At 40.2% G+C, this 16,327-nt stretch overlaps 1 protein-coding gene across 6 annotated transcripts in view; it reads right to left on the reverse strand.

Moving 5' to 3' along the window:
- Positions 1–16,327, reverse strand: part of LOC117303974 (neurofascin-like) — an 84,681-nt gene that overhangs the window by 17,933 nt on the left and 50,421 nt on the right. For all 6 annotated transcript variants that reach the window (XM_033788486.1, XM_033788470.1, XM_033788447.1 and 3 more), the window contains 15 exons: positions 15,487–15,592; positions 14,367–14,536; positions 12,846–13,139; positions 11,453–11,558; positions 10,370–10,557; positions 9,747–9,884; positions 9,176–9,325; positions 8,623–8,753; positions 7,850–8,015; positions 6,965–7,270; positions 6,185–6,561; positions 4,918–5,143; positions 3,798–3,916; positions 2,742–2,925; positions 1,196–1,315 (listed from right to left, as the gene is read on the reverse strand). In XM_033788486.1, coding sequence (XP_033644377.1) covers positions 1,196–1,315; positions 2,742–2,925; positions 3,798–3,916; positions 4,918–5,143; positions 6,185–6,561; positions 6,965–7,270; positions 7,850–8,015; positions 8,623–8,753; positions 9,176–9,325; positions 9,747–9,884; positions 10,370–10,557; positions 11,453–11,558; positions 12,846–13,139; positions 14,367–14,536; positions 15,487–15,592 — 2,781 coding nt within the window. The remainder of the gene's footprint in view (positions 1–1,195; positions 1,316–2,741; positions 2,926–3,797; positions 3,917–4,917; positions 5,144–6,184; positions 6,562–6,964; positions 7,271–7,849; positions 8,016–8,622; positions 8,754–9,175; positions 9,326–9,746; positions 9,885–10,369; positions 10,558–11,452; positions 11,559–12,845; positions 13,140–14,366; positions 14,537–15,486; positions 15,593–16,327) is intronic.

Below are 16,327 nucleotides of genomic sequence, written 5' to 3' on the forward strand. Positions count from 1 at the left end.
ACTCTAAGCACTGTGTAAGTTTTCATCATTCTGTTCACCAATTAAATAAGAAGCATTCATGCTGGAGCACTAGGTCCATATGCTGCTGGTCGGGTCGGTGTAGTGGAATCGTTTCTCACCTTCCACCTCTAGGACCACAGATAATGTCACGCAGTAGTCATGGTCTCAGATGTCCGGCGAGCCAAGCTTTCGTTGTGGACGTGAATAAATCTCTGAAACCTTTTTTCGTTATGGTATGAGTGCTTTTTCGCCTGGCAACCCAAAACCCTCTTCTGGCTTTCAGAAGAACTCTTCTTTGTAATTCCCGCTCCTCAATTACTTGATTATGTGATTACTTTTTTCACAATACTGCGTAGACGCTTCTCTCGTTCACCACTCGTACGAGTGCTTTTTCGCCTGGCAACCCAAAACCCTCTTCTGGCTTTCAGAAGAATTCTTCTTTGTAATTCCCGCTCCTCAATTACTTGATTATGTGATTACTTTTTTCACAATACTGCGTAGACGCTCCTCTCGTTCACCACTCGATTTACTTGTGGACGCCGCCATGACAATCAAGCGAAACAGTCGACTCAGTCCGGCAATAAAATCGACAACTTTCGCTTGCTGTGCGCAGGTAGGAACTGACTTAATACTGCCGTATTTAGTAATCTGGAGCTTTTAGCACGCTGGACATCTAGGACCGCGACACCAGGGCACTTTGTGGATTGGTTTACTTGACTGCATGGGTTTTTCTTCTACATCTAAAACTGAGAGATCCTTCCTTCTCTTCTCTCCATTGGGTTCTTGGCTAGTATAGTGATTAAGTTGGCTTTTACTGTAAAGTATAGTGATAAAGTCCTTGGCTTCGCGACAGGAATAAATGATATCAATTTTGGTTTTCACCCATACACCGATGTGTGTTAGCACTGTGTACTCAGTACTTTCCCCCCCGAGTCCTGTGAAAAAATATCACAGGCATATTACTCAGGTGGGATTCGAACCCACGACCCTTGCAATTCTAGAGCAGTGTCTTACCAACTAGACTATCGAGATTGCCTGGTAGCTAGAGGCAGTTTGAATCCTATGTTTTGGCAGCGGGTACTGCAATGATATAATAGACGTTAAATGTGCATCGGGGGATAAAGAAAGTAAATTTTGGTCTTAATGAATGAATTGAAGGAATGAACGAAATGCTGAATATAATGCACATGCTTACCTTCAGAATAGCTCAAGTTGTATCCACTTATGACACCATTGGGTAGAGCTGGTGCACCCCATGTGACGTACAGACGATCTGATAAGGCACGTACCTTCAGGTCAAGCACAGGTCCAGCGGCTGTAACAGTATCAAAAGGATCAAATCATCAGAGCCGTCACAACCAACGAGTCAAACATTATAAAGGTAGAGGTCACAGAAAAAAATAACAGAGAGTAAAGGCAGAGTCACACTGCAGCTAAAACGAAAAGAAAAAAAACCATATTGATCACAACGCGAAGATAACGCATCCTATTGGTTGAATGAGTATGTGCGTATTCAGCGTGGAGCCGTTCAACCAACAGAACGCATTCGTGATCGTTATCGCTGCAGTGTGACTCGGCCTTTAGCCCTCACTAAAAATTGAACAACAGCAGCAACTACTACTTTTAACCCCATTGTTCAATAGCCAAACTTAGACCCGTGCAGATCAGCTGGTCTGGATGTAGATGACACAAGCCCATCTAGCCACATTGTAGATGAGTGGTGGTGTGAAAAGAGTTAAACTAAGAAATTAAGTAGTACTGGGTTGTTACTAAGAAACTAAGTAGTACTGGGTTGTTACTAAGAAATTAAGTAGTACTGGGTTGTTACTAAGAAATTAAGTAGTACTGGGTTGTTACTAAGAAACTAAGTAGTACTGGGTTGTTACTAAGAAATTAAGTAGTACTGGGTTGTTACTAAGAAATTAAGTAGTACTGGGTTGTTACTAAGAAATTAAGTAGTACTGGGTTGTTACTAAGAAATTAAGTAGTACTGGGTTGTTACTAAGAAATTAAGTAGTACTGGGTTGTTACTAAGAAATTAAGTAGTACTGGGTTGTTACTAAGAAATTAAGTAGTACTGGGTTGTTACTAAGAAATTAAGTAGTACTGGGTTGTTACTAAGAAATTAAGTAGTACTGGGTTGTTCATCCTTTCATTACAGCTTTTACCCAATGGTGGTAGCCCCATAATCACTTCTAATGGGTGCAACATAAGCAAGAGTGAGAGTCATGATTCACAAAAAGCTCTGAAACTGGGCTCAACAATTTAAAAGGCATGTTGAAATAATGCCGTATAAATCTTTTGATACCCCCTGAAATTATGGATTTAAGGGAGCTTTTGGGGAACAGTGTTTCTCCGGTGCTAGAGAGGTAGATCAAAAGTAAATGTCGAGAAACATACGTAAAGACTGAACATTTCATTAGTTTTGTAAGCCTACAGTGGAAGTCTTATGACTCAAGTATTCAGCGCATTCATAGAACTCGATATTCAAACCAACAAGTAGAAGTAGTATTTTTCTTATGCTTTTTTTTTTTTTTTTTTTTTTTTGGGGGGGGGGGGGGTGACATACCCTCCCCAACAACTGCCACAGTTGATAGATACTATTGCCAAGATTTTTATATGGATGCTGCTCGCAGGGCTTGTACCTTAATGGCCGCCCCACAAGCATGCGCCCGCTTCATGATGATTAAAGATGATAACTTAATGAAGAGGGAATCAAAGCTTAAGAAAACAAAACGTACGTCCTTCTGGAAGTTGGAAGACCACAGCATCTGACTTGGGGCCTTCCTTTTGGCCATTCTTGACGGATACTTGGAACGAGTAGGTCTGGAAGGGTGTGAGGCCGCTCACACGGCAGTCAGCATTAGGGGGACATTCTGCTGGCTCCTGGCCCTGAGCTTGAGCATCCGCCATCGAGTAGTAAACCTAGAAGAAACATGTTCAAGGGAAGGTATAGGTTTGATAAATGGCAAAGACTAGTCTTCTCACTTAGTGTATCCCAACATATGCATAAAATAACAAATCTGTAATTTTGTTTACTTAATTTGTCTTTGAAGTTGCCAAAAAATAATAATTAAAAATGTGTGCGCTTTCAGAAACATGTCTAAGCCTTTTTCAGATTCAAATATTTTAGCGAGAAATAACCTCTGCGTTACTTCAGAGGGAGTAATTCTCACAAAGTTTCAGTCTACCCACAGCTCTCCTTTGCTTGTTACCAAGTAAATTTTCATTGCTAACATATATTTTGAGTAATTCCCAATAGTGTCCACTGCCTTTAAAGGGAAGGTATATTGTTTGGTAATCGCTCTCAAAATGAATGCCAATAAAAACTGACATGGTTAGAAGTACAGCAGCTCTTCCAAGTATAAAGCATTTTGAGAATCATTTCACTGCTAAGTAATGTGGTTATGCAAAAATATATCCGGTTTTTTTTTGCCCCCCCCCCCAACCCAACCCCCCAAAAAATTGAATCTGAGAGACATTACTGTTAGATTCTTTCTCAGATTTTGTGTTCCAATTTCGGACTATTCTTCCTGCACAAAGTGCATACACATTTTGTGCATTCTGTCTACAACAGGCCTGACAGTTCATGCAGGCATCATGCCTCTTGGTCATTGCCTTGGTGCCCCGTTGAGATGCCTTTTACTAGAGAAAAACTGCCTTGCCCTTACAACATCATATCAACCCTGACTTATTACTCCAACTGACTAAAAAAAATTTTGTCTCACTTGTTGTAGAAACTATGGTCCCAAATTCAGGAAGAGTAGTAGGAGAATGAGTGGGTTAAGCGTATTTACCAAGAAAGCTTGGAGTTTTCCGTTGATAGACTCTGGTGGAATCTCATCCCATGTTACCACAACCACTCCAGGGGTGTCCTCGGCACTAACTTGAATATTCTTAGGAGAATCAGTCGGCGCTGTGGGAAACAGAGAATCAAAATGAAGATAACTCAAGACCAAAAACAAAGATGTACAATCCTGGCCATATCTCATTTGGCCCCCACCCTTCCATTCAATGTTGATTCTCATTGCATGGTCTGCACTCCTCCTGGCCGTATCTCATTTGGCCCCCACCCTTCCATTCAATGTTGGTTCTCATTGCATGGTCTGCACTCCTCCTGGCCGTATCTCATTAGGCCCCCCACCCCTCCATTCAGTTTTGGTTCTCATTGCATGGTCTGCACTCCAGCTGGGGTTAACAAAATTGAGCAGGGGAACACGTAAAGGGGCGTTTGTCACGTGGCCCAAGCATTTTGGCCAGGATTGTAGGTAAATGGCCACAACAAAGACAGAGTAACCTCTGTTTACAGAAAGAGTGACCTGGTACATACCAAGGTGTTTCATGGCAGGCGAGATACTACCCTGGTCATATGGACATTTTTTTTACATTTTGTGTCATAATTTCCGAATGAATTGGAGAGTTGCAGATGAAGTTTTTTAGATGTTCCCCATTTCTTTACAACATAAGTTGACATAGAATCAGACGGACAGTGCAATCTTCACCAAAATGTACCATTGAAAGTTTGAAAGAAGCACAAAACCAATGTTTTATTAATAGATAGAATCACCCGTATGATGTGCATGTTAATTTTTTTTTCACACAGCCCAGTAAAAACCCAAATTATATTCAATATCCCCAATCAAAAATGAACATCTATGAAAACATTGTGGTAACCGCTGCAAAAGGATTCAACTGCCCCTAGCCATTGGGCTAGCCTGATGGTCTAGTAGCAAGACCTCTGCTCTAGCAATGCATAAGTCACGGTTCCAATCCAACCCAAGTGCTTTGCAAGTGAAATTTTTTCACAAAACTTGGAAAAGTACACAGGGCTTAATACACATCGATGTAAGGGCAAAAATGAAATTTAAATTATTACTTGTTCAGGAAAAAAAACCAGATTTAGCAAAATATACGTACTTCCTTCCCCGGTGAAGCCAGTTTCAGACGATGCTGGCCCAGGGCCGAGATCGTTCTTGTACATAACCTCAACTTCCAGCTCCTTGTAGTTAGAGCCACTGTCAATCACATAACTAGTGGTCTGGTAGTCGTCTATCTCTTCTGTTAGCCATTCCTCGGTTCCAGGCTCTCTCCATCTGATGACATACTTGAATCCAGGACCGTTCTGATCATAAGGGTGCACCTCCTATAACATCAACAACAACAACCATGTCTATGAGGCATTGCATGGTGAGGTATCAATATATATATATGTGGTTTGCGGTAACACCATGTGTGTATCTACTGGCCAGGTAGAGTTTGTTCTTTGTTCTCAGTCTCCTGATGATGACTAGAGCAATCTAGTCGAAACGTTGAGACCATTTCAAGAACTGACTCTGCGGTAGTGCAGTTAATTACGATCCTTTAAGCTAAAGTAGTAGTCCCAGCCAATTTTCTATACCTTCTTTCCCGGGTAGTAGTTAAAAAGCAGGACAGTTCTTTTCAGAACTGAGAAGTCTCCCGAACATCCGCGGTAGTAGAATAAAGAAACACATTTCACTAAGAATAAACTCTATCTGGCAAGTAGATACACACATGGTGTTACCGCAAACCAAATATATAACAACCACGACATTTTGTCTGCTATTTTTTCACAAGGCAACGAACCTACGACTTCCAGATTAACATGAGGCGCTCTACCAACTGAGCTGTCTAGCCCTAATGTTAGTGGTCTCCCTACTTTGTCAATATCTTTGATACAACCTAGGAAGCCGAAGCAGCAGCAGAGGGATCACCTTAAAGGGATGCGACTTTTTATTTCAAATATCAGTAGAAACCGACTGGCGTATTTCATTTAAAATTTACCGAATCGGTTTCCCTTGTGGATTATTATCAGTGAGGCCGTATGTCAACCCACTACCTCAGAGTGTGACTGATATCCAAGATTGCTATTCTAGTTGTAAAGCCAAGGGCTCCCAGAAAAGCGAACTTCATCTGTTGGCCAAGAACCCGGTGGAGGGAAGACAAGGAAGGAAGTTTCAGTTTTAGAAGTGGGAGAAAACCCCAAATAATTTTTCAAAGGAAAACCCAGGCAACCAGGTAGAGCCTGAAAACCCAATCCTCCTTGTGCCCCCTAAACTCACAGTTTTTTTAACCCGGGTCCTCAAAGTGGAAGGCAAGGAAAGATACCTATTTGCAAACCCAATCATATCCCAAGACTGCTAAACACAAAGGGCTGATCACTTACGGGCCACTCCACTCTCATCTTTCCTGGATCCGTGGGTTCCATAACAACATTTTCTGGAGCTTCGGTCAGTGCTGCAGCGCTGGTTACATAATCCTGTGACAGTGAACTAGGCTCGGAGTTACCGATGGCATTAACAGCCACAACCCGGAAGCGATAGGTGACCCATGGGGAGAGGTCCAACGAGGTCTTGGTAGAGGCGGCCGGGATTGTTTTCATCTCTTGCCATCCGAGGTCGCTCCAGTCCGTCTCGTAGGAGATGATGAAATTAGTGATGGGAGAGTTACCATCGTCTCCAACGTCCCATTCCAGTGCGGCCATCGTATCAGAGTCATCCGCTCGCTGAGTAACGACCACATTGGACGGCGCTGCGGCAAGAGCTGTACAACAGAAGCAAAAGAACATAAATAGACAGCCACAAAACAAAACAAAACAAAACAGACTATTTTATTCTAAAATTTAATTGGAAATGATTTAAATAATAATAATAATAATAATAATAATAATAATAATAATAATAATAATAATAATAATAATAATAATAATAATAATAATAATAATAATAATAATAATAATAATAATAATAATAATAATAATAATAATAATAATAATAATAATAATAATAATAATAATAATAATAATAATAATAATAATAATAATAATAATAATAATAATAATATTGATGTCTTATAGGGCACATATCTACCAACAATGTACTCAAGGCGCTTAATATATACATTTATACAGAAAGAGAGATTATTGAAAGTTATAAATTCTACTTACTTTGAACACTGAGTTCTGCATAATCTTCCACTTCATCCATGGAGGTAACTGCCTTACAGGTGTACCGACCAGTATCCTGCACTTTGGTCTCCAACACCTTCAAGTTGTCCGAGCCAGGGCGCTCCGGCTTGAAGCGTCCGCCACTCACTTTCAGGTCCAACACCTGGGGGCCGTCTCCGATGTCACGAGTCCAGGTGACCTCAACGGGGAGAGCAGCGTCGTGTTCTATCTCACATGAGATGACGGCGTCCTGGTCTTCCACCACTGTGATTGTCTTCTGTGGGCCGATGATGATCTTAGTGCCCACTGTGAAATATATTTAGAAGACAGTGTTTAAAGGCACTGGACACTAAGGCAATTACTCAAAATTGTTGTTGGCATAAAACACTTACTTGGTAATGAGCAATAAGCCTTATTATGGCGGACTTGATAGGAGTGTACTGTTTGGTTTGGGTGTATACAAACAAATTTACCCAAGTCGTTGGCAGTACAGAGAGCTAGTGTGCCCTCTAGTGTCAAGTAATTGCCAATCATGAGAGTTGAATTGCCTATTTGATTGGTATTTTCCTGGCAAGTGGGGTCGCACAGCAAAGTGGTGAAATCCTGCTAGCTGTATGCAATATATGTAGTTTTTATGTGCTGGTGTGTGCATACGGAGGATTAATCTGACGACCGAGGACTCTAAGAAAGTTTGAATTGAGTCAAGTCTACGCTCGACAAAGCTCAAAGCCAAAACCAAGCTACCCATATAAATGGAGTCTATCTATCTGATGCATGATAGCATAACGTTCCTTACTTGCCTTAAATCAACTTCCTTGCCCATGTTAATTTACCGTATAAGGAGGGGGGGGGGGGAAACAAAAAATCCCCTATGACACCACTTACTTCTGACTGTGACTCTAGAGTAGGCTGGTACTTCACCGAAGCCGTTGCTGACACTACAGGTATATTCACCGCTGTCGTCAACCACTGCCCCCGTTACAAGCAGGGTGCTAGACGTCAAGGCAGAATTCCCATCTTCAACTATGTCGTATTTACCACCAGTCTCCAGCTGTTATCACAAATATTGCGGAAAAACAGGTTAAAGCAATACAAGAACATCAATGGCTTTAACCACAAACTTGTTACAAGAAGAAGAATTCGACATGTACAATATTTTTGGACTACTTTATTTGTGTACTGCTTTTTATTTTCCTTAGTCAGAATATTCACACCACGACTGTGGATAATAATTTTGTGGATAATAATTGTGTCTACCCACACTCGAGATATTTTATGAAAAGGTTGGATAATTGCTTGACACTAAAAATGTTGCTTGACAACTTACCCCATGGACAGCAAAATCAACTTGACTGGGTAAATTATATAATTAGTTGAGGGTCGAACAAAGACAAATTTATTAGAGCAGAATTCGAACGTATAACCTTGGAATTAACAGGCTGGCACTCTACAAAATCGGGACACCACCATTTGAGGTTTATGGAGCGCTTCAAGTCAATCCCAAGGTCATAGGTTAAAATTACGCTCAGGTAAAAAAAAAAATTGTTTAACCCTAAATAAAATTTTACCTCCTAAACCTGGCACAATCGTGTTTGAAGTCTACACTGAGAACTCCATTAACATAAAAACAAACAGTGTGATGTGAAAGTCCATATTACCTTTTCCCCTTTGAATATCCATGAGACCACTGGTTTGGGTGATCCCTGCCCGGCACATACAAGTTCAATGCTCTTCTGTTCAACAGTTATAAAATTTGCCTGTGGTGCGTCGCTTATTTCGGCTGGGATAGCTGGAGAGAAAAAGACGAAAAAAATACATCCTTAAAACCCCGGTTCATACTTCCTGCAAATACAAATGCTGTACAAAATTTTACGTACAGGGTTTACAGAAGGAGATGGTGAAAGACTTCTCTTGAAATATTATTCCATGAAATGCTTTACTTTTTGAGAAAACATTAAAGCAATATCAATACTCGAAAGCGAGAATTACGGATTTATTTTAAACACATGTCATGACACGGTGAAACATGCGGAAACAAGAGTGGGTTTTACCGTTACTTTCTCCCAACTACGATGACCGATTGGGCCTAAATTTTCACAGGTTTGTTATTTTATATATAAGTTGTGATACACGAAGTGTGGGACTTGGACAATACTGTTTACCGAAAGTGTATTATAGCTTTAAGAATAACCAAACTGAATAGAGACTTACACTGTACATTGACAAAGCCACTTGCAGATACCTCTCCGTACTCATTCATCCCTACACACTGGAACACGGCACTGTCTTCTGGTACAGCGTCTACAATGGAAACACGGCCGCTTCCTGCTCCTTCAGTGATGGTTCGACGAGGATTTGGTTCTGAGCAAGAAGTGGGTTGGGTAGGGTTAAAACATACATGGTTATATAGTCACAACTTATTTCCAAAAGAAGCATAACACATATCTCCTTATGGAATGCTTTCAACTACTAGTATACCACGGAGTGCTCCTATAGAATAACTAATAATATTTTTAATGGTTTATTTAATTCATCAACATTGATTAAAAGACACTGGCAGTAAAAATAGTGAATTGTGGTCTCTAATGTACAATTTGGTGGTTAATACAATAAAAAGGTAGTTAAAGGCAGTGGACACTAATATTATTGGTAATTACTCAAAATAATGATTAGCATAAAACCTTACTTTAGCTGTATTCCAAAGGGATAAGAGATACAGTGTAAAAAGGTCAATATATCAAGAGGGAAGTCTGATTTGAGTCAAGTAAACTGGTCAACATACCTGCTTCACCTGAAGGTACACCGTTGATAAGCCATGTAACGGCAGGCAGCGGGACACCAGCCACTTGGCAATCCAGTTCACCTGAGTCGTTGATTACCACGTTCACGTCCTCTGGCTTGTTCTCCCAGTATGGGAAAGCTGTAATCAAAACCAACAATTCTTTAGCCTTTCATACTCTCTTTTTCTCTGTGAGTGTTAAAAATGTAAATCTCTCACCTTAGAAAAGTCTCTTACACGTTATAGAAAGTTTCATAATTCTGAAGTTATGTGGGTATCATAAAGGAACAGCACAGCAACAAACAAAACCCTTGCAATGAGCAAGTTTAACAGTTGCTTTCTGTTTTGATCTTCAAGTTTATAATTAGTGGTTAAAAAAGAATATTTTACTAGAGCAGGATTTGAACCAATAAGATCCAGTTTAATGTGCCAGAGCTCTACCAACTGGCTAGCTTGGTTATGTTCCCTGCATCAAACTACAGTAATGAATGCTAGTACTAAAAAAGGAACCAGACTATTTTTTTCCTTCCAGCTTCGGTTTGGTTACATTGGTCCAGATTGGAGAAAATCAAGATGGCCGCCGCACCATAATAAAGGTATATTGCAACATTTGGGATTACCCTTACCCTTTACGACGACTGTGGTGGAAAACTTGGTCGGAGTTCCCTCCCCATTGCTGGCAGAGCACGTGTAGGTTCCTGCATCGGTGGCAATGATGTCTTTGATGACAAGAGTCTGGCCATAGCTTTCATAATCTGTGCGTTCAGCTGGCAGCTCCTCACCCTCCTTGGACCAAGTGATTGATGGTGTAGGGCTGTAAAAAGTAGGTAAAAGCACCATGGTTACTTATTATCAATCATGTTGCCAATACATGAAAGGGGCAGAACAATATAATTTGTTATCAAAATCTTATGTGCAGTTTCACCCAAATCCCCCTTCAATAAATGCATAAAATATGTATAAAATATGCATAAAATTTGCATAAAATATGCATAAAATATGCATAAAATATGCATAACATGCAAAAATATGCTTGCGGCGTGTCATGGCCAAGTGGTCTAGTGTAACATAATAGTTGGGAAGTTAGTGCATTCTGCTCTACCAGACAGGCTCCAAGTGGATGAAACCCCTGCCTACATCCTTTACAGACTGTGAAGGGGGGTAGCCCTGTTTGAGTAGGTGGCAATGTGTCTCTGGTGGCAGTTGATTTGGGCCGATAGCTCAAATCAGTTAAAGGATTTGGGCACTTTTTGTAACACAAAACACAATGACCACAGATTTACATGAAGATAATGATAGTAGTTAGAAAGCTATGTACCTTAAAATATTATTAGCTGAGGTGATGTAGTTTTTGAGAAATGAGTAAAACAATGTCACGAAAGTATGTTTTACATGCTAAAATAATTTTTTTGTGACTTGTTTTTACTCATTTCTCAAAAACTACATCACCTCATGCTAATTTTTGTTTTTTACCCGTACACCGATGTGTGTCAGCAAGTGACATTTTAAGGGAAGCTTTCTATCATCATTATTTTCAAACTTTGTGAGTTTAATTGAAATCTGTGGACACTGTGTTTTGTGTCCTACAGAAAGTACCCAGACCCTTTAAATGTATCCCTCACCTCGAAGTGGCAGTGATGTTAGGCGATCACTCATAAAAATACATAAGTGTGTGTGATCATAAACTAGAAACAAAATGTTGTACTCACAATCCCTCAGCCATGCATTTGACGCGGAGTTCCTTTGTGCGGAACGCATCCACTGTTGATGGTGGAGTGTACACAAGAGACGCTGGCCTGCCAACAACGTTTTCCACTGTCAAAGAAGAAAATATGAAGGCATTTAAGGGGCTGCACAAGGGAAACTGACTGGGTATATTTTAATTAATACATTGGTGGAGAAAAGAAAATTTGTGTTGTCGTAAACAGGGGCGTTCATTTATTAAAAATTATTTAAATGACAAAAAAATCAAGTTTGAATTCTTGAAGAATAATTTGTTATTTTTACCACATTGACAGTCTTTCAACTCTCTTTGGGTTTTTTTTGTCTGGAAGTAAACCAGGCTTGAAATTTTGGGAAAAATCAACAATACTGCAAGGCCTCATGTCAAAACTTTTGCCGGACCCGAAAATTTGTTGCAAGACTAGAAACAAGTTGAGAAAAGAACTTATTACACAGTGTTTTTGTTTTACTTATGGGTATAACTTGCATAAATATTCAACAGAATTGCAGATAGTTATCCAACTCAAAGTCACTATTTAAACTAATTTTGTTGTTAATAAGATGGGGGATGTATTACTAAGGGAACAAACAGGTAACGACGAGTTCTTAAAGGCAGTGGCACTATTGGTGATTGTCAAAGACTAGCCTTCACAGTTGGTGTATCTCAACATATGCATAAAATAACTAACCTGTGAAAATTTGAGCTCAATCGGTCATCGAAGTTGGGAGATAATAATGAAAGAAAAAAACACCCCTGTCACCCGAAGTTGTGTGCGTTTAGATGGTTGATTTCGAGACCTCAAGTTCTAAATCTGAGGTCTCGAAATCAAATTCGTTGAAAATTACTTCTTTCTCAAAAACTATGCAACTTCAGAGGGAGCCGTTTCTCACAATGTTTTATACCATCAACCTCTCCCCATTACCCCGTCACCAAGAAAGGTTTTATGCTAATAATTATTTTGAGTAATTACCAATAGTGTCCACTGCCTAAAAAGATGTTTAAAACCGACAGGGTCGTGGCCTTTATCGCATGGCCACGACCCTGCAAAATTTAAACGGCCATTTAAGAACTTAAAAACTTTTCTGTTTCAATGTTTGTGCGGTGCATTTTTATGAGAGAGTTTTCGGATATGCATTTGTGCGCACAGTAATGCATCCTCGCATTACCAGCCAAAATTACATTAAGTTAACATTGTTGTGACTGGTGCCCCACTCAATTTGTGCTACGCAATGAAATTCGTCAAGCGGTATTTTCTGCTAAACAGCTTTATGATATTGGGCCCCGTTAGCATTAAACACAAATTGACATCGAGGCAGGGTTGGGGGGGGGGAGGGAGGTGGTTATAAAAGGAACTGACTAGAAGACAGATGGATACTAACCATTTCTCACAACTACCTCCTTGATAGATGAAAGGTGCTGTACACGCAACAAATCGTTTTTGATGTTGCACTGATAGTTCTTCATGTCTTCTAGAGCGATGTTGGAGAAGCGCAGGTTGTTCTCAGGATCCACACTGACTCGGTTGTTCAGCACGATCTTCTGACCTGGATTGGAGTCGTCCGTCCAGAAAACAGAGGGTTTGGGCACGCTCTCCCTGTTGTTGCAAGGGATGGTAGCTGCATCACCCCTGGTGAACGTATGGATGGTTTGTTCGTCTGAAAAGGAATCCGTGACTGTGGAGAAGAGAGAGAGAGAGAGAGAGAGAGAGTAGGATAACAAAAGCAGCACAAGATAAAGACACATGTCATTATGTATGTTGGCAGACTTTGTTTACATTCATGAATCACTTTTCAGCTTAAAAGGGACAGTGACCCTTTTTAGAACTGATCCCCTGTTTTTCTGTCTCCCATTTTGATCAAGCTGCATAACCCTTCTCTTTCCTCTTATGTCAACGACAGCCTGGACCCAATTTCATTAAGCCTGTAGGCAACACAAATTTGCTTAGCATGAAAGTTCTTCCTTGATAAAAACAGGATTACCAACCAGACTTCCATGTGATTTGCAGGATTTAGCAAACAACAGCTGAATACCAGTATCAAGCAATATGCAACTATTGAAAATTTGGTTGGTACGGTAATCCTGTTTTTACCAAGTAAGAATTCCATGCTAAGCAAATTTTTGGGCTTAGAGGCTTCATGAAATTGGGCCCTGATGACCTAAATCCTTCCTTAGCAGAAACCCAGTAGTCCCCATTCCCTCTGGATCCTCCTCCACTGTAATATCCTGAAGACCCCAGCCGTCGATTTCACTAAACTCTTTCTAATTTAGGATTAATCTTAAGACTCATGACGACTTAATTTTCATATCCATAGACGTTAGGACTGGACGCATTGAACCCATCCTAAGTTAGGGTGAGTTACTTGTCCTAACTCGAGATAGGATTAATACTAGCGTTTCGTGAAATCGGCTGCTGTCCTTCTAAACAGCATTGTAGCTACGGCGGGCTGGGCAGGCCAGCCCAAAACGGTTTGCTGAGCACCCTGAACAAAATACACTGTGCCGCCCGGCACAGATTCCGACCACTGTGCATTGATCTCAGACACAGCAGATGTGATGAGGAGTACTGAATGTCACAGAGAAAGATTACAGTCAAAAGGCTGTTCAACTTATTGCATGGCCACATAACTTGAACAGTTTGGAAACCTGGCATCATGCCTATCTGAATCTTGCACTTCAGCAATGATGCCCCCCCCCTCCCTAATTGATAGCCCCATCAATAAACATAAATTGTTTTGTTGTTCCCCTCGCCCTTGGTGGACTTTAACAAATTTAGACACCATCACTAAAATTGCTTGGCCACAACCCTGCCTCTAAACCATTTACTAATGCACAGAGCTAGTTCGGGTAATAATGGATTCCAATGACAGGATTTGTTTACAAATTGAGTACCATATACGTACATGCCATAACAAATTCAATCTTGGAGCTGATGGCAACACCATACTGGTTATGAGCAAAGCATCTGTATATGCCTTCTTCCCTGTAGCTTGGCTTTGCCAAGTACAAGTTACCACCTCTTAACGGGTACTTTGACAAATCCACATCTTCTCCATCTTTCTCCCATCGGTATCTTTGTGGAAAAGCAGAAAACACTTCGATAAGACTCATTGATAATAATGATGATAATAATAATAATAATAATAATAATAATAATAATAATAATAATAATATCAAAGCCTTATATTGCACACGTGTCTAACAATACGCAAGGCGCTTAGTATCTTTATACAGAAAGATAGGATATGGAAAGGTTTGCGGTAACACCATGTAATGACTATCTCTAATGAGTTGGGGTGGTTGGTTTCAACGTAGAAAGATAGGTTCTTGAAGTTAAATGCATTCTCAGACCCAACTAAATAGCATCTTCTAGGGGTTAACAAGGTGCTACGGCCAGAAACACGGGGGCGAACCCCTTCTCTTTTCGCTAAGTGCACTGGGTTCTTTTACATGCGTTACACAACACATGGAACCAACGTCTTAGTTCCATCGCAAGGACGAAGCATTGGTTAAGTGTCTTGCTTAAGGTCACAAGTATCACGACTGGGGATTCGAACCCACACTCTGCTGATCAGAAACACCAGTTTGAATTCGGTGCTCTTAACCGCTCGGCCGCGACTCTTCCACTTTTAGACATCTAAGGAGTGTTAAAGGCACTGGACACTATAGGTAATTTCTCAAAATAATTACATTCAAACTTACTTGGAGAGCATTGGAGAGCTGTTGATAGTACAACAAAATTGTAAGAAACGGCTTCCTCTGAAGTTAAGTACTTTTTGAGAAAGAGGTAAACTCTCACTCAAATAATAAAATACTTCAGGCTTCAAGCCTTTTTAGGCATCTCTTAGATTTGATCAAACTCATCAGCAGGCAAGGGGGTGTAAGTATTATAAAGTTGTTGAATTGCACTCCCCTAAGTTCAAATTGGGACTTGAGTCAAGTCTAGATAGCTGCATGCTCTACATCATGTCATGGCCAAAAACTTTATCTATAAAAGGTACCAAACCCTTTGAATATACTTACTCTGGCTCTGGAATTCCCACTGCTTGACATACGATCTCGACTGGTGCTTTGGGTATAAATACCAAGTACGGATCCGACTGTGTCATGATTTTTGGCGGTGACGTCCCTGCACAATCCCAGGCAATAAGGAAACAAAAATCTATCAGGTTTTACTACAAGTAATTTGGATTTGGATTAATCCACAGGCATAAGCTTCAGATGGGATTCAAACCCAAGACCTATGCCGTTCTTGAGCAGATGACTTACCAGTAAACCACCATGCTTGCCCGGTTAGCTTGAGTCCCTTCGAATTCTGTATCCCAAAGCAAATTTAACATCAATAGAAATCGTTGCGGTACCCACTGCTAATATATAATAGGATTCAAACTGTCTCTAGCTACAGGGCAATCTACATACGTACAGATGGTCTAGGTGGTAAGACATCTACTCCAGAATGGCAAATGTCATGGGTTCGAGTCCCATCCCAGTATAAATAACCTGTGTTTTTTTGGGGGGGTTATAGAAATCAGGGGAAATATAAAATAGTATACACTGCTTAACACACATTATTAGTGCAGGATACAACACTTATAATGTATAAGGGTTATACTTTACTTGATGTTCACAACAAGCTTGTTATAACAAGTTTAGTAAACTCAAAACCAAGAGAACAGTGTTACGTACAACATTTTCTTTTACATAATCAATGTTAAGGTTGTTGTTGTGAGACGATTTTGCTTTGATAATTACAGTGATTAATTGCTGTACAGCTTTGCATCATGCAATTAAACGCTTGTAGAATCATGACATTATTAGCATGTCTAAATTATCATTTTTGGAGTGAAATTGTTTTGTTTGTTCG

This window comes from Asterias rubens, chromosome 2, assembly GCF_902459465.1.
Source record: "Asterias rubens chromosome 2, eAstRub1.3, whole genome shotgun sequence".
Taxonomy (NCBI): domain Eukaryota; kingdom Metazoa; phylum Echinodermata; class Asteroidea; order Forcipulatida; family Asteriidae; genus Asterias; species Asterias rubens.